Below are 19,861 nucleotides of genomic sequence, written 5' to 3' on the forward strand. Positions count from 1 at the left end.
CTTCTTACCAGGCCACAGGTCACGGGTCCGTACTGATGGGGAATGGCGCGAGTGCTTCTGTTCTTGGTGTTGGCACGGTCGATCTGAAGTTTACTTCGGGAAGGATCGTGCAGCTGAAGAACGTACATCATGTCCCCGCCATCAAGAAGAACCTCGTTAGTGGCTCCCTTCTATGTAGAGAAGGGTTTAAGTTGGTATTCGAGTCTAATAAATTAGTTGTTATGAAATATGGACTATTTGTTGGAAAGGGTTATGAATGCGGAGGCATGTTCCGCCTTTCTCTTGCAGATCTATGTAATAAAGTCATGAACAATATTCATTTGAGTGTTAATGAATCTGAAGTATGGCATTCACGTCTATGTCACATTAGTTTTGGTGTTATGACGCGGCTAGCAAAATCGAATTTAATCCCGAGTTTCACTTTTGCCAAAGGTTCTAAGTGCCATTCGTGTGTGCAATCTAAGCAACCTCGCAAGCCTCACAAGGCAGCAGAGGAGAGACACTTGGCGCCACTGGAACTCATACATTCTGATCTTTGTGAGATGAATGGTGTGTTGACTAAAGGTGGAAATAAATATTTCATGACTTTGATAGATGATTCCACTAGATATTGCAATGTGTATCTGTTAAATACTAAAGATGAGGCTCTACACTACTTCAAAATCTATAAGGCAGAAGTTGAGAATCAACTTGAAAAGAAAATTAAATGAGTCCGGTCAGATCGTGGTGGAGAGTACTTCTCGAAAGAGTTTGATGCCTTTTGTGCGGAACACGGCATTATTCACGAGAGGACGCCTCTCTACTCACCCCAGTCAAACGGGGTTGCCGAGCGGAAAAACCGTACTCTAACTGATTTGGTTAACGCCATGTTAAATACGTCGGGTTTATCCAAGGCATGGTGGGGGGAGGCTATAATGACATCCTGTCATGTCCTGAATAAAGTTCCGACAAAGGATAACGAGATCACTCCTTACGAGAAGTGGACCAAGAGAAGGACAACACTCTCGTACTTACGTACCTGGGGCTGCTTGGCGAAAGTTAATGTGCCGATCCCCAAAAAGCGTAAGCTTGGACCAAAGACTGTGGATTGCGTTAATTTGGGCTACGCTACGAATAGTGTTGGCTATAGATTTCTAGTAGTGAAATCTGAGGTACCTGACATGAAAGTCGGTACAATTATGGAGTCTAAAGATGCTACATTCTTTGAGGACATTTTTCCCATGAGAGATGTACAAAGCACTTCTAGACAGGAATCTGAGGAGACTCTTGAACCTGCCATTCCGATGGAATATTATAATCAAACACATGATGAAAATCCCGAGGAGGATAATGAGGAATCCCTTGGTAGGGGAAAGAGACAAAGGACTGTAAAGACCTTTGGTGATGATTTCTTCATATACCTCGTGGAGGATAATCCCACTTCTATTTCAGAAGCGTATGCATCTCCAGAAGCTGACTACTGGAAGGATGCGGTCCGTAGCGAGATGGATTCCATCATGGCTAACGGGACTTGGGAGCTTACTGGACGTCCTTATGGTTGCAAACCATTGGGATGCAAGTGGGTGTTCAAGAAGAAGCTTAGACCCGATGGTACGATAGAAAAGTACAAGGCTAGGCTTGTGGCCAAGGGCTACGCCCAGAAAGAAGAAGAAGATTTCTTCGACACTTATTCACCTGTGGCCAGACTGACCACCATTCGAGTATTACTCTCGTTGGCGGCCTCGCATGGTCTTCTCATTCATCAGATGGATGTTAAGACGGCTTTCCTGAACGGAGAGCTAAAGGAGGAAATCTATATGCAACAGCCTGATGGCTTTGTGATGGATGGTCAGGAAGGAAAAGTGTGTAAGTTGGTGAAATCTTTGTATGGCCTGAGACAAGCGCCTAAGCAATGGCATGACAAGTTTAATGAAACGTTGACATCTGTTGGCTTTGTTGTTAATGAGGCTGACAAATGTATATACTATCGCTATGGTGGGGGCGAAGGAGTTATACTGTGTTTGTTTGTTGATGACATACTGATATTTGGGACTAATCTCAAGTTAATCAAGGAGGTTAAGTCTTTCCTACCTCAGAACTTTGAGATGAAGGACCTTGGAGTGGCTGATGTTATCTTGAACATCAAGCTATTAAGAGATGATGAGGGTGGGATTACACTTTTGCAATCCCATTATGTTGAGAAGGTGTTGAGTCGTTTTGGATATTCGGACTGCAAACCATCTCAAACACCATATGATTCTAGTGTGCTGATTCGAAAGTCTAAAGGCACAGCTATAGATCAATTGAGATACTCTCAGATTGTTGGTTCACTACAGTATCTAGCGAGCGCAACGAGGCCTGACATCGAATTTTCTATTAGCAAACTGAGCCGATTTGTTTCCAAACCGGGTGATGTACATTGGCGTGCTTTTGAGAGAGTTATGCGCTATCTGAAAGGTACTATGAACTATGGACTTCACTATACTGGATACCTGTCGGTACTTGAAGGGTATAGTGATGCGAATTGGATCTCTGATGCTGATGAGATGAAGGCCACAACTGGGTATATATTTACTCTTGGAGATGGTGTTGTTTCCTGGAAGTCTTGCAAGCAAACGATCTTAACAAGATCGGCAATGGAAGCAGAATTAACAACATTAGACACATCGGGTGGCGAAGCAGAATGGCTTCGAGATCTGTTGATGGACTTGCCAGTGGTTGAGAAGCCGGTTCCGGCTATCCTTATGAACTGTGACAATCAAACAGTTATTGTCAAGGTGAAGAGTTCAAAGGACAACATGAAGTCCAACAAACACATAAAAATGAGATTGAAAGCTGTCAGAAAATTGAGGAACTCTGGAGTGATAGCGTTGGATTATATTCAAACGGCTAAGAATCTGGCAGATCCCTTTACTAAAGGGCCATCACGTGTTGTGATAGATAACGCATCAAGGGAGATGGGTATGAGACCCACATGAGTTGCCATGGTAGTAACCCAACCTATGTGATTGGAGATCCCGTGAAATAGGACCTGGGAAAACAAGCCAGTGGTGAACTGAGGAGAGTAACTTTACTAACCCACTCCGTTGGAGATGCAATACTCTCAGAAACTGTATGGAAGGATGACTACTGTCTCAATGTGTTTCAAGGCTTATATGCATAAGCAAGATGCTATCCTACAGAGCGATCTTTGGAGGAACACACCTATATGAGCCCGACTGCTGGTCACAGTCTATGAGATTAGGGTGATCTCTAGCAAGCTCATGAACAGGCCAGGAGTGTGACTAATATGCTCCACCCGAGGGGTCGGCCTTCGGCAGCCTCGTATCAGTGAGACTTGTGGTGAAACTTCTTGACGCCAAACTGACAATTCAAGATATAGTCCATTGTTCAGTTGTGAAGGAGTGTAAATACTTGGTCTAGGTGGAGCTCAACCTTAATCGATCTCCACTGAGATGCTGGTATATCAAAACAGCGTTTGAAACAAAGGACAAACTGGGCCCCTGAGATCTGGTGCGGGATTGTTGAAATATGAGATGGGCCTAGAGCCCATATGACAATTTCAGATTTGATCTCTAAGGGCCCATGTAGGTGGCATGACAAGGTGGTGAGAAGTTTAGTCCCACCCCGGAAGTGGAAGAAGAGTTGGAGTGGTTTATAAGGGATTCTTTTCCTCATGCTATTGGAGCTTGAGAAGAGATGAGGCCCTCGCGCACTCCTCCTCCTCCGCTCGCCTCGCCACGCCTCGTCACGACGCGCCGCGGGTTGCGGGATTGAGCCGAGCCGAGCCGAGCTCACTCCTATGCGCTTCTTTTTGCCGGTCAGGAACGGAGTCTTTGACAGGTGGGGCCACGATCTGAGACGTCGGATCGTGGGCTACCGACTTGGACGTGGGTTCAGCCCACGTCTCTCCATGCGCAGCCGCACATATATATGTGGGGCGCTGCCAACCCTAGCCGCCACGAAACAGAACGCATCTCCGCCTTCACGCCCGCGTCGTTCCTCTGCTGCTGCTGCCGCCGGCGACTCCGCCCCGTTCACCGCGTACATGGTTGACAGGAGAGCAGGCCTTCGAAACCCCGCCTCTTCGGATCCTGTACGGGAGAGGGGCGATTAGATTTTTGGGTAGAGACTACGCGACTGCTCGCTTCTGTTCATCTACGTCCACATCATCTTCGTCATCACCATGTCGACCGACGCCGACCGTGCCACCGCTGAGAAGGCCGAGGCCGACAAGAAGGCCGTCGAGGATGCCGCGGCTACTGCTGCCGCCACCGCCGCCGCATGGCCGATTGGAGGGTATACATCGTTTATCCCTCTCATGTTTCTTTCTGTTGTAGCAGTACTAGCGATATACGTAGATGTTTCTACTATATGCGTAGTACATGCTCTGTTAGATCGTAACCAGTGTGTTATCAATGCTGTCAATGTCATGCTCATGATTTATTCATGGATTAATTTAATCAAAAAACTGCCTATTTTCTTATCAGAGACATCTCTACCGCCAAATGGGCTGGCGGTAGTCTGCACAACCCTACCACCAAGGTGCTTGGCGGTAGGCACGAGCACGCACTGTGTTCAAAACTCAGACGGGTTTGGGCGGTAGGGCATGCAACCCTACCACCAGGGTTCTCTGGCGGTAGCAAAAGGGTTAGATTTCGAATTTTTTCCAAATTAGGGTCAGATCTCGAATAGGTTTCGAAAAAGGATCAAAACATGAAATTTAGCCCGTAAACGTCTCGGCGAACGTTGGCCAGCACCGGCCGGACGGACGTGGACGCGCCACCGGTACGATTCAGACACGCCGATCGCGATGCCGGCCAGAGTAGAGAAGCACCGTCCGGGCCCGAGCGGTTATGGTCGTGGACAAAGGCGCAAAGCACAGCCGTGGCGTCGTTACAGGCTACGAATTGTCTGTCGAAAACGACGAGGACACGCGGGCGGATCAAAGCACAGATCCATTTTGGATGAGTGGCCTCGGATTTGGCTCTGGCTACTAGTACTAATTCAAATCTTTGTAGTGCTACTCCCTCCGTATCGACGTTTTTTGATACTTTTTTCGATGCTAATCGGGCGCGTCGTAGCTCGCAAAAAACTCATACGGCGTTATCTCACACAAAAGCGACAGAGCGCTGTGGCATTCACAAGAACATGCACAATAATTTGCAATAGCTTTGATTTATTAGCATGCAAAATATTTCATTGATTGCAAATTTGAAAAATATTTCAACAATATACGTACTCCCTCCGTCCGGAAAAAGTTGTCCACAGCGTAGTGTAATGTCAATTTTTCAAAAACACCCTTATAACTTCAAATTTGTTACAAACAGGTTACCATACAGGTCGCGTCTTCTTCCTTCTTCCTCCGCCTGTCGCCGGCGCGCGTCGCCAGGGCCAGTCGTCAGCCCAAGACCTGCGCCGCCCAATTGCTTGCTCCGCCGCCGCACTGGACGTGCTCCTCCGCGACCCAGGACCCGCGCCGCCCTACTTGCTCCGTTGCCGCACAGGACGTGCTCCTCCGCGGCCCAGGACCCGCGCCGCCCTGCTTGCTCCTCCGCTGCCAAGGACCTGCGCCGCCCTGCTTGCTCCGTCACCGCACAAGACGTGCTCCTCCGCCGCCCAGGACCTACGTCGACGATATCCCCTCCTTCCTCGCAGGGCATGCGCCGCCGCCGGCCAGGACCCCCGCGCGCCTGGACCACGAGCTCCCGCCGCGCCTGGACCACGAGCTCCCTCAAGCTCATCCTCAAGCCCTTTTGCGATCCTGGACCTCAAGCTGGAGCCCCTTCTGCTGCTTCTCCGCAACTTGCTGCTCCTCCCCTGCTCGTGCTGCCGCCCGGAGATCCCCTTCTCGTGTGCTGCCGCTTGAGGTCCCCTATTCGCGCTGCTGCTGGTGAGAACAAGTACAGGGTTCTGTAATTTGTTCATCTCCAGTGCCTTGCTTGCTTGCTCTGTAATTTAAAACATAAATGATCTGTGTACATTGCTTGCTTGCTTGCTTTGTAATTTGAAAAAATTCAGTTAACATTGATGTTGATTTCTGATGGACCAATCTTTAGTACTGCCAAAAAAATGTTACAGAGGGGCAGAATCATTCATGGCAGTAAAAAATAAGTCATGGGCAGAATCATGAGATGATGAGAAAGGTTATAGAGGTCAGAATCATTGACAAAAGAAGGAAAAAATCATGTACTAAATTACAGCAAATTCAGGCCAGATTTAGCCAAATTGGAAACATTATTTGGAATTCTTCTTCTTCTACTCTTGCTAGCAGTGAGCAGTGAGATGGGAAGACAGATTATCTTCTTAGTTGAAAGCATTTTATTCACATAGTCCTAAAATTTATAAGCTGAAAATACAAGCTTCTTCTACTAATTCTTTGAACTTTGATTAGTCCTAGTCTGAACATGTCACAACATTTCTGTCAAAATCTCAGACTTGACAATAAATCTCAGATTATTTAGGAACACACTATTAACTGAATTTACACTAAGATTTCTTGTTAACCTAATTTACACTAAGATTTCTCACTCCATTACATAATTCTGATTGTTAACTGAATTTACAGAATAATAATTTCATTTGCATAATTACAGTGAAGTTTCAGTAACTACCTTAACTGAATTTATAGTAAGATTTCTCACTCCATTACTCTGCTATTAACTGTATTATTCTGCTATTAAGAATTGACACTATATTATTCAGTCAAGTTGATGTTCAGATCCTGTCATTTTGTTCCAAAACCTGTCAATTTCTGTCAGGTTTTGATCTGTCAAGTTGATGTTCAGTCAAGTTGATGTCAAACTTGACACATAAATAAAATTTGACATCAATGAAATTTAGACAGTGAATACAGTTTGGATAGTACTCCACTGTCATATTTTCAGTGAGTAAAATTCAGTTTTGACAAATTGAAGCCTACTCTATTCTACAGAAAATGTTGTAGAGGATGTTATTAACTTTTCTGATGTTGTAGAGGGAGTAATAGATATTCATAGTTCTATAACTACTGCCATGGTCTACTAACAGAAGATAATTTCAATATTCAAAATGTGTACCTGCACTAGTTGTCAACAAGAAATACAGTAAAAGTTGAGATGTACTCATGGCCCCTGCTTTTGTTTGCTTTTTAATTCCTGCCCTGGTCCCTGCAAAAAAGAGAGATGTAGTAGGACCTGTAGTTGCTTATGAACAAGGAGTACTTTTAATATCTACTTTTCTCTTTCTTGGTTTCTTTGCTTTTTGTCTAGGATTCTTCATGGTTTTCTTGTTATGATTATATGCTCACCATTCATCTTTTGTATACTCTTGTTATGAGATCAGATAGGAGCACACAACTATGGATTTGAATTTGATGCCGGAAAAGGAGGACGAAGCTCAAGAAGAAGAACAAGCTCAGCAGGGTGATGCTATTGATTTGAACTTGATGCCGGAAGATGAGGACGAAGCTCAACAAGAAGAACAAGCTCAACAGGGTGATGCTATTGATTTGAACTTGATGCCGGAAGATGAGGATGAAGACATTGAATTGAATTGGTTTCCTGAAGAGGAAGAAGCTGAAGAGGCACAAGGAGATGCAGAATTGGAAGAAGCTCAAGAGGCACAAGGAGATGCAGAATTGGAAGAAGCTCAAGAGGCACAAGGAGATGCAGAATTGGAAGAAGCTCAAGAGGCACAAGGAGATGCAGAATTGGAAGAAGCTGATGCACATGGCAATCCAAGAGGCAAGGACTTGACAGACAAGGAGAGACATGGTGTTTACTTTGCTCTGCGAGTAATCGAGCTTAGAGATGGACAGGTTCACGTGTATGACAAGGTGCTCATTGCGACGATGCTGAATGTTCACCTGCGAACAGTTACAAGAATATGGAATCTAGCCAAACGACAACTTGCAGCAGGCCAATAAGTTGATGTTTCAAGCAAGAAGAACAAAAGTGGTAGGAAGAGAAAAGAACTAGATCTGTCGAGAACAGCCACAATCCCCTTGAACAAAAGAAGAATAATCCGGTCTCTAGCAAGGTGTTTAGGTGTGCCCCGATCAACCCTACATGACAGATTTCAATTGCAAGAGCTGAAACGCATCACAAGCACCATCAAACCCACCCTCAAGCCACAGAACAAGATAGCGAGACTAAAGTTCTGCCTATCCATGATGGATGAAAGATGGATATCAAGTCCTTGGCCCAGTTTCAAGCCAGTGACAAATATGGTCCACATCGACGAGAAATGGTATGACATGACCCGAGTGAAGAGTAGCTACTACGTACTGCCTAGAGAAGAAGAACCAAACCGAACTGTGCATAATACTCATAGCATTGGGAAGGTAATGTTTCTAACAGCTGTAGCCAAACCTCGCTACAATGAAGATGGGGAGATGATATTTGATGGGAAACTTGGCATTTGGCCGTTCGTGGTACAGACCGAGGCACAACGAACAAGCCAGAATAGAGATAGGGGGACAATAGAGTTGAAGCCGGTCAAAGTTACTAGACCTGTGTGCAGAGATTACTTGATCAATAAAGTAATCCCTGCCATTCAAGACAAATGGCCGGACGGTGACGATGACACAACGATCTTTATTCAACAAGATAATGCAACACCGCATGTCCTCCCTAATGATGCTGGTTTTCTAGAAGCCGTGGCACAGACAGATCTGGATATTCGATTATTGCAACACCCACAAAACAGCCCTGAGCTCAATGTTCTGGATCTTTGTTTCCACTGCTCCCTCCAATCCCTAACCGACTGCAGAGCGCCTATGAATATACAGGAACTGGTACAGGGTGTAGAGGAGGAGTTTGAGAACTACGATCCCCATAAGCTGTTCAAAAGCTTTATGACGTTGCAAGCAGTCATGGTGGAAGTGATGAAAGATCAAGGAGGAAACAACTATAAGCTGCCGCATCTACACAAGGACCGTCTACAAAATGGGGGAGAAGAAATAACCGGTGTATACTGCAGTCCTGAGCTAATTACTGATACGATGGCCATTATAGAACAAGGAAATGAGTAGATAGAGAAAGCTCAAAAAGAAAGGGAAAGGGAAAAAGAAAAGAAAGGATAGGAGTATTTGATGTGTCATGTGTATGTATTGTGTCATGTGTTTAATGAGAAAGGATAGGGAAAGAAAGGATAGAAGTATTTGGATTTATTTGAATTCATTTGGATTTATTTGGATTTATTTGAATTATTTGAATTTATTTTATTTATTTGGATTTATACACCATATGTCCAATTGCAAACATACCTAAAGTTTCCAAGAGGATTTATACACCATTTGATTTATTTAATTTACAAGAGTATCTTGAACTTTAAAAGTGTAGATCGAAAAAAAAACCAAGCTTCCTCTTGTGAAAAGTGTTCAGAACAGTTTTACTGTAAGATCAAGAGCTTCATCTTGTGAAAAGTGTTCAGAACAGTTTTACTGTAAGATCAAGAGCTTCATCTTGTGAAAAGTGTTCAGAATTGTAAAAGTGTTTGTATAGTCCTAATTTACTGTAAAAGTGTTAGTGTTCAGTTCACAGTATAAATTATAATGACAAATTCAGTGTATTCAGTGATCTTGCTAAAGAAGCTCACAAGCTCAAGCTCCAGATAGACTAAGTTTTACAGCTACTGTACTCAAAAGAAGCATTTTGGATTACCACAGCAAAAGAAGCATATTCATTTTAAACTTGTGTTTAACAATGACAAACTACTCCTAAGTGGGTCTTTGATCAAGAATCCTGACATGATGGGTTTATTTGGATTTATTTGAATTTATTCTCATTGAATTTAATCTCCATAGTAGTTGTTCTCATTGAACATGTCTGAACTTCAGCAACCACATCACTCACTCAATCACCTGATCTTGGACTCACCCTTATTCTTCTTACAAGTTGATGTCAGACTTGACACATAAATAAAATTTGACATCAATGAAATATATGCAGTCAATGTACAGTCATTGGAGTAATTTTTGGTGTTGTACATTCAGTGAATATACAGTCAACTGGAGTACATTCAGAGGAATTTTCAGTGTTGTACAATCCGTTCTCTAGGGAGTAATAATGCCAAATTAGTTAATTGATCGTGTACTAACAGCAATTCATTTTGAAGATTTACACTGAATCTTGTGTACTGTAGAATTGACAGTAACTGAATTTTCAACAATGTCAAATCACTCAAGCAGTAACTGAATTTTCACTAGTGTCAAATCACTAGTTTCAGAAATATTGGTGCTCACCTTCCATCTTGGCAGTACAAGAAAAACTGAGCAGCCAACTGTTGCCGCTTTGCATGCATTGCTGGCAACTCGAGTAGCTTTACCAAAAAATTGAGCATGGCATCTACAGGTGACAAACAAATGAGCAAGATTCAGTTAGATAACCACTGTTAGAAGCATGTGAGTGCAAAAAAAATTGACAACTGAAATTCAGTTAGATAACAACAGTCTGAATGGAGTACAACATTGATGTTATTTCAGGATTAATAAAGATGGAGCAGCAGCAATGTGAATGGAGTACTTGATGGATAACTGAAATTGACACAAAGCAAGATCTCATATTTCATCTCACACAATCTATCCATCCATCCATCTCAGCCTTGTTTTGTTCAGTAGAGGTTCAACCTCGAACGCCACCATGCAACTCTGTTATGTTTTCAGTAAAGATTGCTTTGTTTACCTCTGTTCTGTTTCCAGTAGACCAATCGAAGAAGATGAAGAAGAAAATTGCAAGAGATCAAAGGGAGCAGAAGGGGAAAAAGGAGACCTTTGAACTCTGGCGGGTTCCATGGGCCAGCGAGGCCGCTGCCTTAATCCGCCGACCGCCGGAAGCAACACGGCGGAGGCGTGGGGCGGGGGAGCTCCGGCGGTGAGGGCGGGGCGGCGTCTGGCGGTCTGGACGAGGCGGCGTCCGGCGTGGAGGAGTCGAGCTCGAGCAACAAGGGAAATGGGGGATTTTTAGGGGTTGTGCAGGGGAGCGTGGAACGATGGTGTGGCGGCGCGGCGCGGTTGAGCTGCGGGGGAGCTGCGCGGCGGCGCGGTGTGGTGGAGCGGCGCGGCAGCGCAGCGCGGTTGCGCAGGGGAGCTGCACGGCGCGGTGGCGCGGAGGAGCTGGGCGGCGTTGGAGTCGGCCGGTGTCGGAGGAAGATGGAGAGGGAGTGCGGGTTTGGTCGGGCAAACATGAAGGGTTTTTTTGTAAAAATCCTGCGGGGACAACTATTCCCGGACGGAGGGAGTACTACGTAACAAGTACTAGATATATACATGGTGTACACGCCTATATTTTTCGTGCAAACGAAAACAAGACACGGATTAGATTGATCTACAATACCAAAAAAACGTGTAGATCGATGCTGATCCATATACTTCGATACTATAGTATAGTTCTTTACCGAAAATCCGAAATCCCCTACTGATAGCACTTAATTAATCATTCTGTGACGACCTAGCCGGGCTAACGCCGGCATGCAGCGAGCCTACGCGGCCGAGGGCGCCGGGAAGTACTTCACGGCGCCGGCCTCAACCAGAGCTCCACGTAGCAGGTTGGCGGTATCCTCGCCGGCCTTGTAGTCTAGGCCCTCGTCGTTGTAGATGTCCCACCATTTCTTCACAAGCATCTTGATGTCGTCCCTGTCCATGTTGGCCTCCTCGCCGGTGTACCTCCACGGCTTCGAGCCCTGCATAGGTCCATGACATGAAACATCAATCGTAACTTCATAATTTAAGAATCATGTGTGTGAAGATCGATGACAAAGACGTACCGCTGCGCAGTAGTGGACGACCTTGACCTTCTCCAGCTCGACGTTCTCCGGGTGCCTCCAGAGCATGGCCAGCACCAGGTTGTACACCGGCGGGATGGGCTTGTACACGTCTCTGAAGAACATGTTGAGAAAGTCCTGCTCGGCGAAGGGCGTGGGGTCGGTGACGACGAGCCTGTCGAGGAGGGCCTTGGCGGTGGCGAGGCTGGGCTCGTGCATGAACATGCCGGCGTTGAAGTAGAGCGGAGGCGGGGGCACGCCGAGCTCGCGCTCCGGCCAAGCCACCCGGTCCGGGCACTGCTGGCAGTAGCCGATCTTGTACTGCGGCGTGTGGCTCCACGTCTTCTCGCAGAAGCAGTCCATGACGGCGTAGAAGCTGCCCTTGTCGAGGTCGAAGAGGTGGTCGATGTTGTCGAACACCTGGATGTCTGCGTCCAGGTACACCATCCTCTCGTACTCCACGAACTGTTCGTACACCAGAATCAGTCAACATCTATCGATCCAAGATGGAAGAAGAGAGCTAGAGGGTTAGTCAGTAGGTATCGTACCTCCCAGATGCGGAGCTTGGAGTAGTTGATGACGTAGTACGCCATGGCGAACTGGGTCTGGCTATCCGGCGGGTACACGGGCACGATCTCGCGGACGAGGCAGCCCTGTTCGACCAGCTTGCGGCGGTGATCCATGGGGACGTCGGGGAGCACGGCCACCACGAGCGGGTAGGCGGAGTTGACGGCGCGGAGGCCCTTGGCCAGGCCCACCACGCCCATCCAGTAGTCGCCGGAGCCGGCGAGGAAAGTCACGTACGCCGCCTTCTTCGGCTCGTCCTCCACGATTCGCTTGGGCATGGGAGCCATTGCTCGCTCGATCTCTCTTGTCTTGCTTCAAAGAATGGATGAGATGGGTTCGTTGTGTGTTGTGGACTCGTGCGTGTTTGTGTTTGATGATGCTTCACGGTGGTGCCTGCTGGCGTTTATATAGGCAACGGGACGTGGGTGGTTCGAGTAGATCCGCCACGAAATGGAATGGAAAACGTAGAAAAAGGTGTCTGGATTGGAATGTGTGAGATGGTGCTATTTTCTCGACCCGTTCATTTCGTTTCCTTTTACTCCGGTGTGAATCTTTATTAGAAGAACCCCCTTGATATTATTTTTCGTTTTCTCCTTTTTGCCACCGTTGTTTTTTGTTTTTTGATCAAAGGGGCCACATGACCATCATTATCATTACGAAAATCTCGCAAAAAAAATCTCCCTGATTTGTGGCGCCACCCCGGTCTTTAGTATTCTTGGTTGATTTGTTTCGGTGGATAATAAGGGCATGTACAATGGTTGATAAAATAGCCTTATCTTAAATTTTGCATGTAATTTAGAGATGACAAAGAAAAATGTTTACAATGGGTCATCTCTTAGCCTTATCTTTAATAATTAGCAATTCCTAAAAATATGATGAGACATATTGTGCTAAGAGATCATCTCTTGTCTTATCTTAAATAAGAGAAGACAAGCCTTCTCTTATGAGTTCTCTCTCCTTCACCTCATCATTTATCCTACATGACACTTTTAAGATAGCACCATTCTACATGCCCTAAGGTGACCAAAACCAAATATTATCTTCTCGTAGATATCTCATTCCTTATATGGTAACTGGCGACTTAATTAAAGATGGTAAGAAGTTACTCCCTCCGTTCCAAAATACTTCTATAAGTCATTTTAGAGATTCCACTGCAAACCACGTACGGATGTATATAGACATGTTTTAGAGTTTAGATTCACTCATTTTACTCCGCATGTAGTCCGTAGTGAAATCTCTAAAAAGATTCATATTTAGGAACAGAGGTAGTATTATTTTTGTGTGATACTAAATTACCGAGCATTTCTACCACGTATGGTTCGTCAACGGATGGCATATTCTTGTTTGAGTTGGTATATATATGCTACTGTAATAAATGGCATGTACATTGGCAAGAGGAAATCAATCGATGATCTATCCAATCCGGATAATATTGGTTGATTCATTTGAATCTAATCCAATTCAATTGAAGCCGGAGGCAGGAGGTATGTCGGTTTTTACAAAGAAAGGTGAAAATCCCGGCAAGTCTAGCTACTCCAACCGACCTTTCCACGCCTTCCATTTCTGTCTAATCACCCTGCATCCATCATCACAACAAAATGTTTCTACAGCAGACAGACGAGACCGATGTAACCTCTTTGGTTCAGCTAGCTCCCGGTGTGGCCCATGCAAAGGAAACCATGTGGATGGAGCCATCGACAGATCGCGGGATAATTAATTAGCACATGATGTGGTCAAATCAAACAACGAAACAAGGATTGCTGGCTGCTAGTGCACTGTGTCATCAGCTCGGACGGATAACAGAACACGGTGATGGAACTTGGACGGTGCATTGTGAATCTGACACCACACTCTAGTAATAATATTATCCACGGCAAAGTGGTAGCAGTGCGTACGTGTCACGACGCAAAGGAGAATGAAATCGTCCGCCCCGGCCGCCTGCGTGGAAGAATCGGGCCAGATCCCAACGAACATTTTGTACGAACCCAACAGGAAGCTAGTACGTACATTGATCATGGCCGGTGCAGCAGTTGGTGTCACCGTTTTTCTCGATAATAACGTACGTGGTGTGGCCGGTTTACCATGAAAACAACACGTCAACAGGGCTGGCAGCAGAGAGACGTGCGCGTTTTGCCCCGCCGACGCGAGGTCACTCTCTGCAGTCGAGTTACTAATACTAGTACTATAGAGCAGTTTTCAATGGAGAGAAATAGCGAGTCTTGAGCTAACAAGATTTGGACGGTGAAAGCACAGTCCCGTGCTTGGCACCTGGCAGCCAAGATAGATTGAAGCGGCCGAAGCTGAGCTGAGCTCGTCCGGTTGGGAGAGTGCGACACGACACGGTACGGGCAGGTGTTTCCTTGCCTTGGCAATTCGAGGATAATTGGTTTGATGCGAAAGGATTGACATGCGAAATAGCAATATTTAAGACTGTGCCAAATATTGGCTACTAATGTTTTTTTTAGCATCAGTACAAACATAAGCGCTCATATACACACGCATACACTCACCCCTATAAACGTACACACGCACACCCTATCTCTATGAGCACATCCGAGAGACCGAGCCGGCATATCATCTTGAGATTTTACAAAGTCACCGTAGGCGCCTCGTAGTCGACGGAAACGTCTCCTGCCACTGAAAGCGCATCGTCGGAATTCATGAAATAAATCCAGAATAAATGCGAGCATCGGGATTTGAACCCTGATGGGTTGAGGATACTGCTATCCACCTAACCAGGGGTTGGTTCGCATATTGGCTACTAATTGATTGATTATCAAGTTACTAATGTTTGACAAGTCTTGCTATTACAAATGTTTGGCAATGCCAACATTTGGAAACCAATCATGCTCTTCGTGTCTCCCCGCCTATTTCCTCAACCACTCCACTATCTCGTTCTAGTTGTGGGCGTGACCGGCGTTTGGTCTGCGGCAACAACGGGACCCGCTGCGTCTCCCCCGCAGCCAGCCAGACACACGCCCGTCTCGCCACAGCCTCGCAACGAATGGACCGGCCCAAGTAGCGTAGCAGGTTAACACGTTTCTCTTCTCTTTTGTTTCTATTTTCAAAAATGTTCCAAACACATAAATTTCAAAACTTACATGCACTCAAGGGTTTATAACCCGCGAATTTGGAAAATGTAAACACAGTTGTAAATAAATATTAGCATCATTTAAAAAAATGATGATAGCTTAAAATGTTCACGAGTTTAAAAAAAAGTATGTGACGTTTCAAAAAATGTTTTTACAATGTCAAAAATGTTTGTCTAATACAACAATATGATTCAAAAAAATGTACTGTGCATTTTAAAAGTGCACACGCTTTTCAAACATATGCTTGTGGTATTTTTAAATTTTTTGAATACAGAGTAAAAATACGTTGCGTACCTCAAAAATTCATATCATTCAAAAAAATGCTTTCATGTGTATTTGAGAAATGTTTCCGTCGTGGCATAAAATATCATGTTCCCTCCTGCACTAGTGTCACCCGATCGCCTTGGCTCGCCTTTTTCTTCTGTTTTTTTTATGCTGTAGTCTTGTCCATTACAAAGACCGGCTATCTATTATTAATTTTTATAAATCACAGATTTGATTTTTTTCATGAATTTAGGGAAAAATCAGGAACTTGGAAATATGATCACAAATTTGAAAAAATCTTCACAAAAAAAAACAAGTTCATGACTTTAGAAAACTTTACATATTTTGTTGTTAGCACTTCCACAAACTCTTCTTGACAACAGTTGCTGCAGGTCTGTTCCAGCGTCAAAACTGACAAACAAAAACAGGGGCAAAACCATCGCCCCCACTTGGATCAAAATTTTAGAATTTCACAATGAAATACTCAATTTTCTAGCAATTATACTACGCAGATCCGAAATAAAAAAATCCTCAATATATTTTTAGAAATAAAAGTAAGCACGCTATTCTAAATCGAACTAAAGCCAAACTTTCTAGTGTATTATGGATTTATTACATTCATATAAAGGAGATAAAATGAAAAATCTTTAACATCCAATCTCGTTAGAATATCATAAAGTATAAGTGGGATTTTTTTTGTAGGAATGTTTTATCAATTCATCCTCATTTCATTTGCACCCTTGGCAAACTTGAATTTTTGCCAAAATGATCTCCATTCATATGTATAAAATACACATATGGAATATGTACTCCCTCCGGTCCTTTTTACTTTGCATATTAGATTTGGGTCAAGTCAAACTTTGTAAAGTTTAACCAAATATATATTAAAAAATATCAATATCTACCATACCAAATATATATCCCATGAAACTACATTTCGTCATGAATCTACCAAAATTGATTTTGCATTGTAAATGTCAATACTTTTTTCTATAAATTCGGTCAAAGTAGAGATGTTTTGACTTCAGACAAAACTTATATGTGTTAGACTTAGAGATATTTGCTCTCATGTAATCTTAACTACTTGCTCTATCCTCTCCCGTTTAACTTCCTATCATTATCCCGCTGTATCCTAGCGATCGGTGGATTCCTTGTAAACCACGACAGGGGTTATTCCTGCCCCGAATCAATATATACCCGCGGCTCCTCTATGAAGGAGTAGGAACGCTTTACCAATCTAATCTAACATGGTATCAGAGCCAAGTCTCTTCCTATCGTCTAGCCAAACCAAAACCCTAAACACCCTTCCATCGCCATGGCTGCGAGCTCAAGTGCCGCCGGCCTCAACCTAGGTGCTCCACCAACAGAGAAGCTCGCAAGGGGGAACTACCTCCTATGGAAGGCATAGGTCATGCCGGCACTGCGAGGCGCGCAAGTGACCGGTCTTCTTGACGGCAGCGACGCCGCACCGCCGAAGACAGTAGAAGTCACCAAGGCGGACAAAACCACGGCCATTGAGCCCAATCATCTCTACGGCCCGTGGTTGTCGAAGGATCAGCAGGTTCTGAGCTACCTGCTGAATTCTCTCACCCAGGAAATCCTTGCACAAGTCATCGGTAAGGACAACACCTTTGATCTGTGCACTGCTCTTACCACGTTGTTCGCTGCGCAGTCGCAATCTCGCATAACCAATCTGCGGATGGCCATCTCCAACACCAAGAAGGGCAACATGTCGAGCAACGCCTTCATCGCCAAGATGAAGAACCTCGGGGACGAGCTAGCTGTGGCTGGACGTCCAGTAACCGATCCAGAGATGGTAGATTACATCCTGGCTGGCCTTGATCGGGACTATGATCCCATCGTGGTAGCGGTTGGCGCCATCAAGAACTCCATCAGCGTCGACGATCTCTTCCGCAGATCTCTACGTTCGACCAGCGGATGGAGATGCTGGGGGATGGACCAGTAGGGTTCCGCTCCTCTTCCAACGCCGTCTACAGGGGGCGCGGGCAGTCCCGTGGCAGAGGAGGTCGTGGCCGAAGCAACAGAGGAGGACGCGGTCGAGGGAACCGGTCTTCTTCTTCTTCCTCCAGTCACGGCGGTGGTGGCGGCTATAAACAGCAACGACTCCGTCCCCAACCGCAACAACAGCAGCAGCAAGAAGGAGACTATCCAGAGTGCCAGATCTGCTACAAGTTTCATGCTGGCGGCGTAAGAGCCAGCTGGCATCGGTACGATGATGATAATGAAGAGAAGAAAGCAGCCAACCTCGTCACCAACAACTACGGTATCGACACCAACTGGTACGCAGACTCCGGCGCCACCGAGCACATCACTGGGGAGCTTGACAAGCTAACGATGCGAGAAAGGTATCATGGCGGTGATCAGATACACACGGCAAGCGGAACCGGTATGTGTCGTGGTTCCAAGTCTGACAGTAGTGTAGGGGGGTAAGTATGGAGAGGCAAGATCTTAGCTATGGAGAAGTTGTAAGAACGCAAGATTTACGAGTTCAGGCCCTTCTCGGAGGAAGTAATAGCCCTACGTCTCGGAGCCCGGAGGCGGTCGACTGGATTATGAGAGTATGAATTACAGGGGTGCGAACCCTTTACACTGAGGAGGGGGGTGGCTTATATAGAGTCCGCCAGACCCCTCCGGCCCTCAGTTATGCAGGGTTTTAAGTACATTAAGGTCGGGCGTTACTGGTAACGCCCCTAATAAAGTGCTATGATGACCATAAAAGCTACTTAATGACCGACCGTTAGCGTGCGGAGTGACTTTAGGTCTCCTGGCCATCGGGTGGTTGGATCTTGGTCGAGTGGTTGCTTCTTGGTCGAGTGTCTTCGAGTCCATCGAGTGAAACACCGCCAAGTCGATTGAAATGTGATTTCTTCTGGAGGTGTCCTTGGGTAGGTCAGTTTGGACAGGTCCATGGCCCTACCCTATGTACATAGCTTCATCATTAGCCCTGGAATGGATCGAGGTTTGAGTGGGAAAGGGTTTGAGCACATCTCCGACTCATTTTTCATGTCGTGAGCATACCTTGTTTCAGATCAATGGACCAGAGTGATGACAACAACTTTCTTTCCAGTCGCCTTGATCCATTCTTAGGTTTTGTCGAGTGAGTTCTTATACTTGAAGAGTTCTGAGTGACGGTGCGGAGGAGATCTTCGGTCCGACGAGTTGTTCTGCTGCCCGCGGATTTCGTGGGATCCAAATTTCGGGAAGCGCGCGGGACGGGAGAGGTCGCAGTAAACGGATGGGATAGCGCGGAGCCGCCTCAATCCACGCGCCACCTTTTTCGCCACGTATCATGCGCGCGATCGCCACGGGATTTGGCAGGGCCGTCCGGGCCTACCAGTCAGCCACTCGGAAGCAGCCTCATATAAGGTGTTGGGCCGGGGCTCTGTTCCGCACGCCACCATTCTCTCTCTGTTTTCTCCCGATTTCTCCGCCACCCTTGCTCCCGTCTCGTCGCCGGATCTTCGCTCGAGATCGAACTGCCACCATGGGGAAGGACAAGACGGCGGCGCTGGAACGTGCGAAGAAGGCAACCGCGAAGGCGAAGGGCAAGCGGACCAACCGGGGCGGATCCTCGTCGAGGTCCGGCCTGCCGGCGGGCTGGATCCAGGGCGACTGGATCCGCTCGGCAATCACGCAGGACGACCTCGACGACCTGGTGGAAGGGGGATTTATCCCCCACAAGTCGGCTCGGCTCGCGGGAGACGAAACTGAGCCGCAGCCCAGAGAGGGTGAGTGCGTCCTCTTAGCAACTCACATAGATCGTGGGTTCTCGCTGCCTCCCCACCCTTTCTTCCGGGTTTTTTTGAACTTCTTTGGGGCTCAGCTCCACCATTTTACTGCGAATACCATAGTCTATCTGGCCGCTTTCGTGTCTATGTGCGAAAACTTCTTGGGCTGTCGACCGCACTGGGGGCTCTTCAAACATATCTTCACTTGTCGTTCCCAATCGGTCAAAAAGACCAAGTCGAGTGACGAGAGGACTTGGGTGATCCAGATGTGCGGTGGTCCGGGGATCCAGATGAGGAGCAAAAGTACCTTCCCAGCGATGATCCTTCCTGACTCGGTCCGGGGCTGGCAGTCGACTTGGTTTTACTGCAAGGACCAGCCGACCCCTGGCCAGTCGACTGGGCTTCCTCCTTTCTCCTTGGCTCGAGTGGAGAAGCCTGCTCCCCTGAAGATAGTTCCAGAAGAGAAGG

The 19,861-nt window shown here is 46.2% G+C and overlaps 3 protein-coding genes across 4 annotated transcripts; 1 reads left to right on the top strand and 2 right to left on the bottom strand.

The window, feature by feature from the left end:
- Positions 1-5,185: 5,185 nt before the first annotated feature.
- On the bottom strand, positions 5,186-11,157 carry LOC125535524 (uncharacterized). 2 transcript variants are annotated; one of them, XM_048698588.2, is made up of 4 exons: positions 10,731-11,157; positions 10,205-10,307; positions 7,038-7,127; positions 5,186-5,930 (listed from the first exon to the last, which is right to left on the bottom strand). In XM_048698588.2, the coding sequence occupies exons 2-4, from the start codon at positions 10,257-10,259 to the stop codon at positions 5,464-5,466; spliced, it is 612 nt and encodes a 203-aa protein (XP_048554545.1). In that variant the 5' UTR covers positions 10,260-10,307; positions 10,731-11,157; the 3' UTR covers positions 5,186-5,463. The 2 variants fall into 2 exon arrangements, 1 of the variants encoding a protein (XP_048554545.1); XR_015615713.1 differs by lacking the exons at positions 5,186-5,930; positions 10,205-10,307; positions 10,731-11,157 and adding an exon at positions 5,982-6,040 and having other exon boundaries at positions 7,038-7,140.
- On the top strand, positions 7,926-9,062 carry LOC147983705 (uncharacterized). Its single transcript, XM_087543061.1, has one exon. The coding sequence runs from the start codon at positions 8,129-8,131 to the stop codon at positions 8,990-8,992; it is 864 nt and encodes a 287-aa protein (XP_087399187.1). The 5' UTR covers positions 7,926-8,128; the 3' UTR covers positions 8,993-9,062.
- Positions 11,158-11,286: 129 nt separating the features above from the next.
- LOC125535523 (galactinol synthase 2) lies at positions 11,287-12,670 on the bottom strand. The gene is made up of 3 exons (XM_048698586.2): positions 12,270-12,670; positions 11,725-12,186; positions 11,287-11,640 (listed from the first exon to the last, which is right to left on the bottom strand). The coding sequence occupies exons 1-3, from the start codon at positions 12,573-12,575 to the stop codon at positions 11,440-11,442; spliced, it is 969 nt and encodes a 322-aa protein (XP_048554543.1). The 5' UTR covers positions 12,576-12,670; the 3' UTR covers positions 11,287-11,439.
- Between the last annotated feature and the right edge of the window lie 7,191 nt (positions 12,671-19,861).

This window comes from Triticum urartu, chromosome 2A (assembly GCF_056163025.1).
Source record: "Triticum urartu cultivar PI428250 chromosome 2A, HENAU_Tu73, whole genome shotgun sequence".
Taxonomy (NCBI): Eukaryota; Viridiplantae; Streptophyta; class Magnoliopsida; order Poales; family Poaceae; genus Triticum; species Triticum urartu.

Coding starts and splice junctions, on each gene's coding strand:
- LOC147983705 (XM_087543061.1), top strand. CDS start 8,129: ATGATGGATGAAAGATGGATATCAAGTCCTTGGCCCAGTTTCAAGCCA.
- LOC125535524 (XM_048698588.2), bottom strand. CDS start 10,259: ATGCAAAGCGGCAACAGTTGGCTGCTCAGTTTTTCTTGTACTGCCAAG. Junction 7,128..10,204: donor TTGTACTGCCAAGATGGAAG/GTGAGCACCAAT, acceptor TCTTTTTTGCAG/GGACCAGGGCAGGAATTAAA. Junction 5,931..7,037: donor CTTGTTGACAACTAGTGCAG/GTACACATTTTG, acceptor TTTAAATTACAG/AGCAAGCAAGCAAGGCACTG.
- LOC125535523 (XM_048698586.2), bottom strand. CDS start 12,575: ATGGCTCCCATGCCCAAGCGAATCGTGGAGGACGAGCCGAAGAAGGCG. Junction 12,187..12,269: donor CCAAGCTCCGCATCTGGGAG/GTACGATACCTA, acceptor GTGTACGAACAG/TTCGTGGAGTACGAGAGGAT. Junction 11,641..11,724: donor TCGTCCACTACTGCGCAGCG/GTACGTCTTTGT, acceptor GGACCTATGCAG/GGCTCGAAGCCGTGGAGGTA.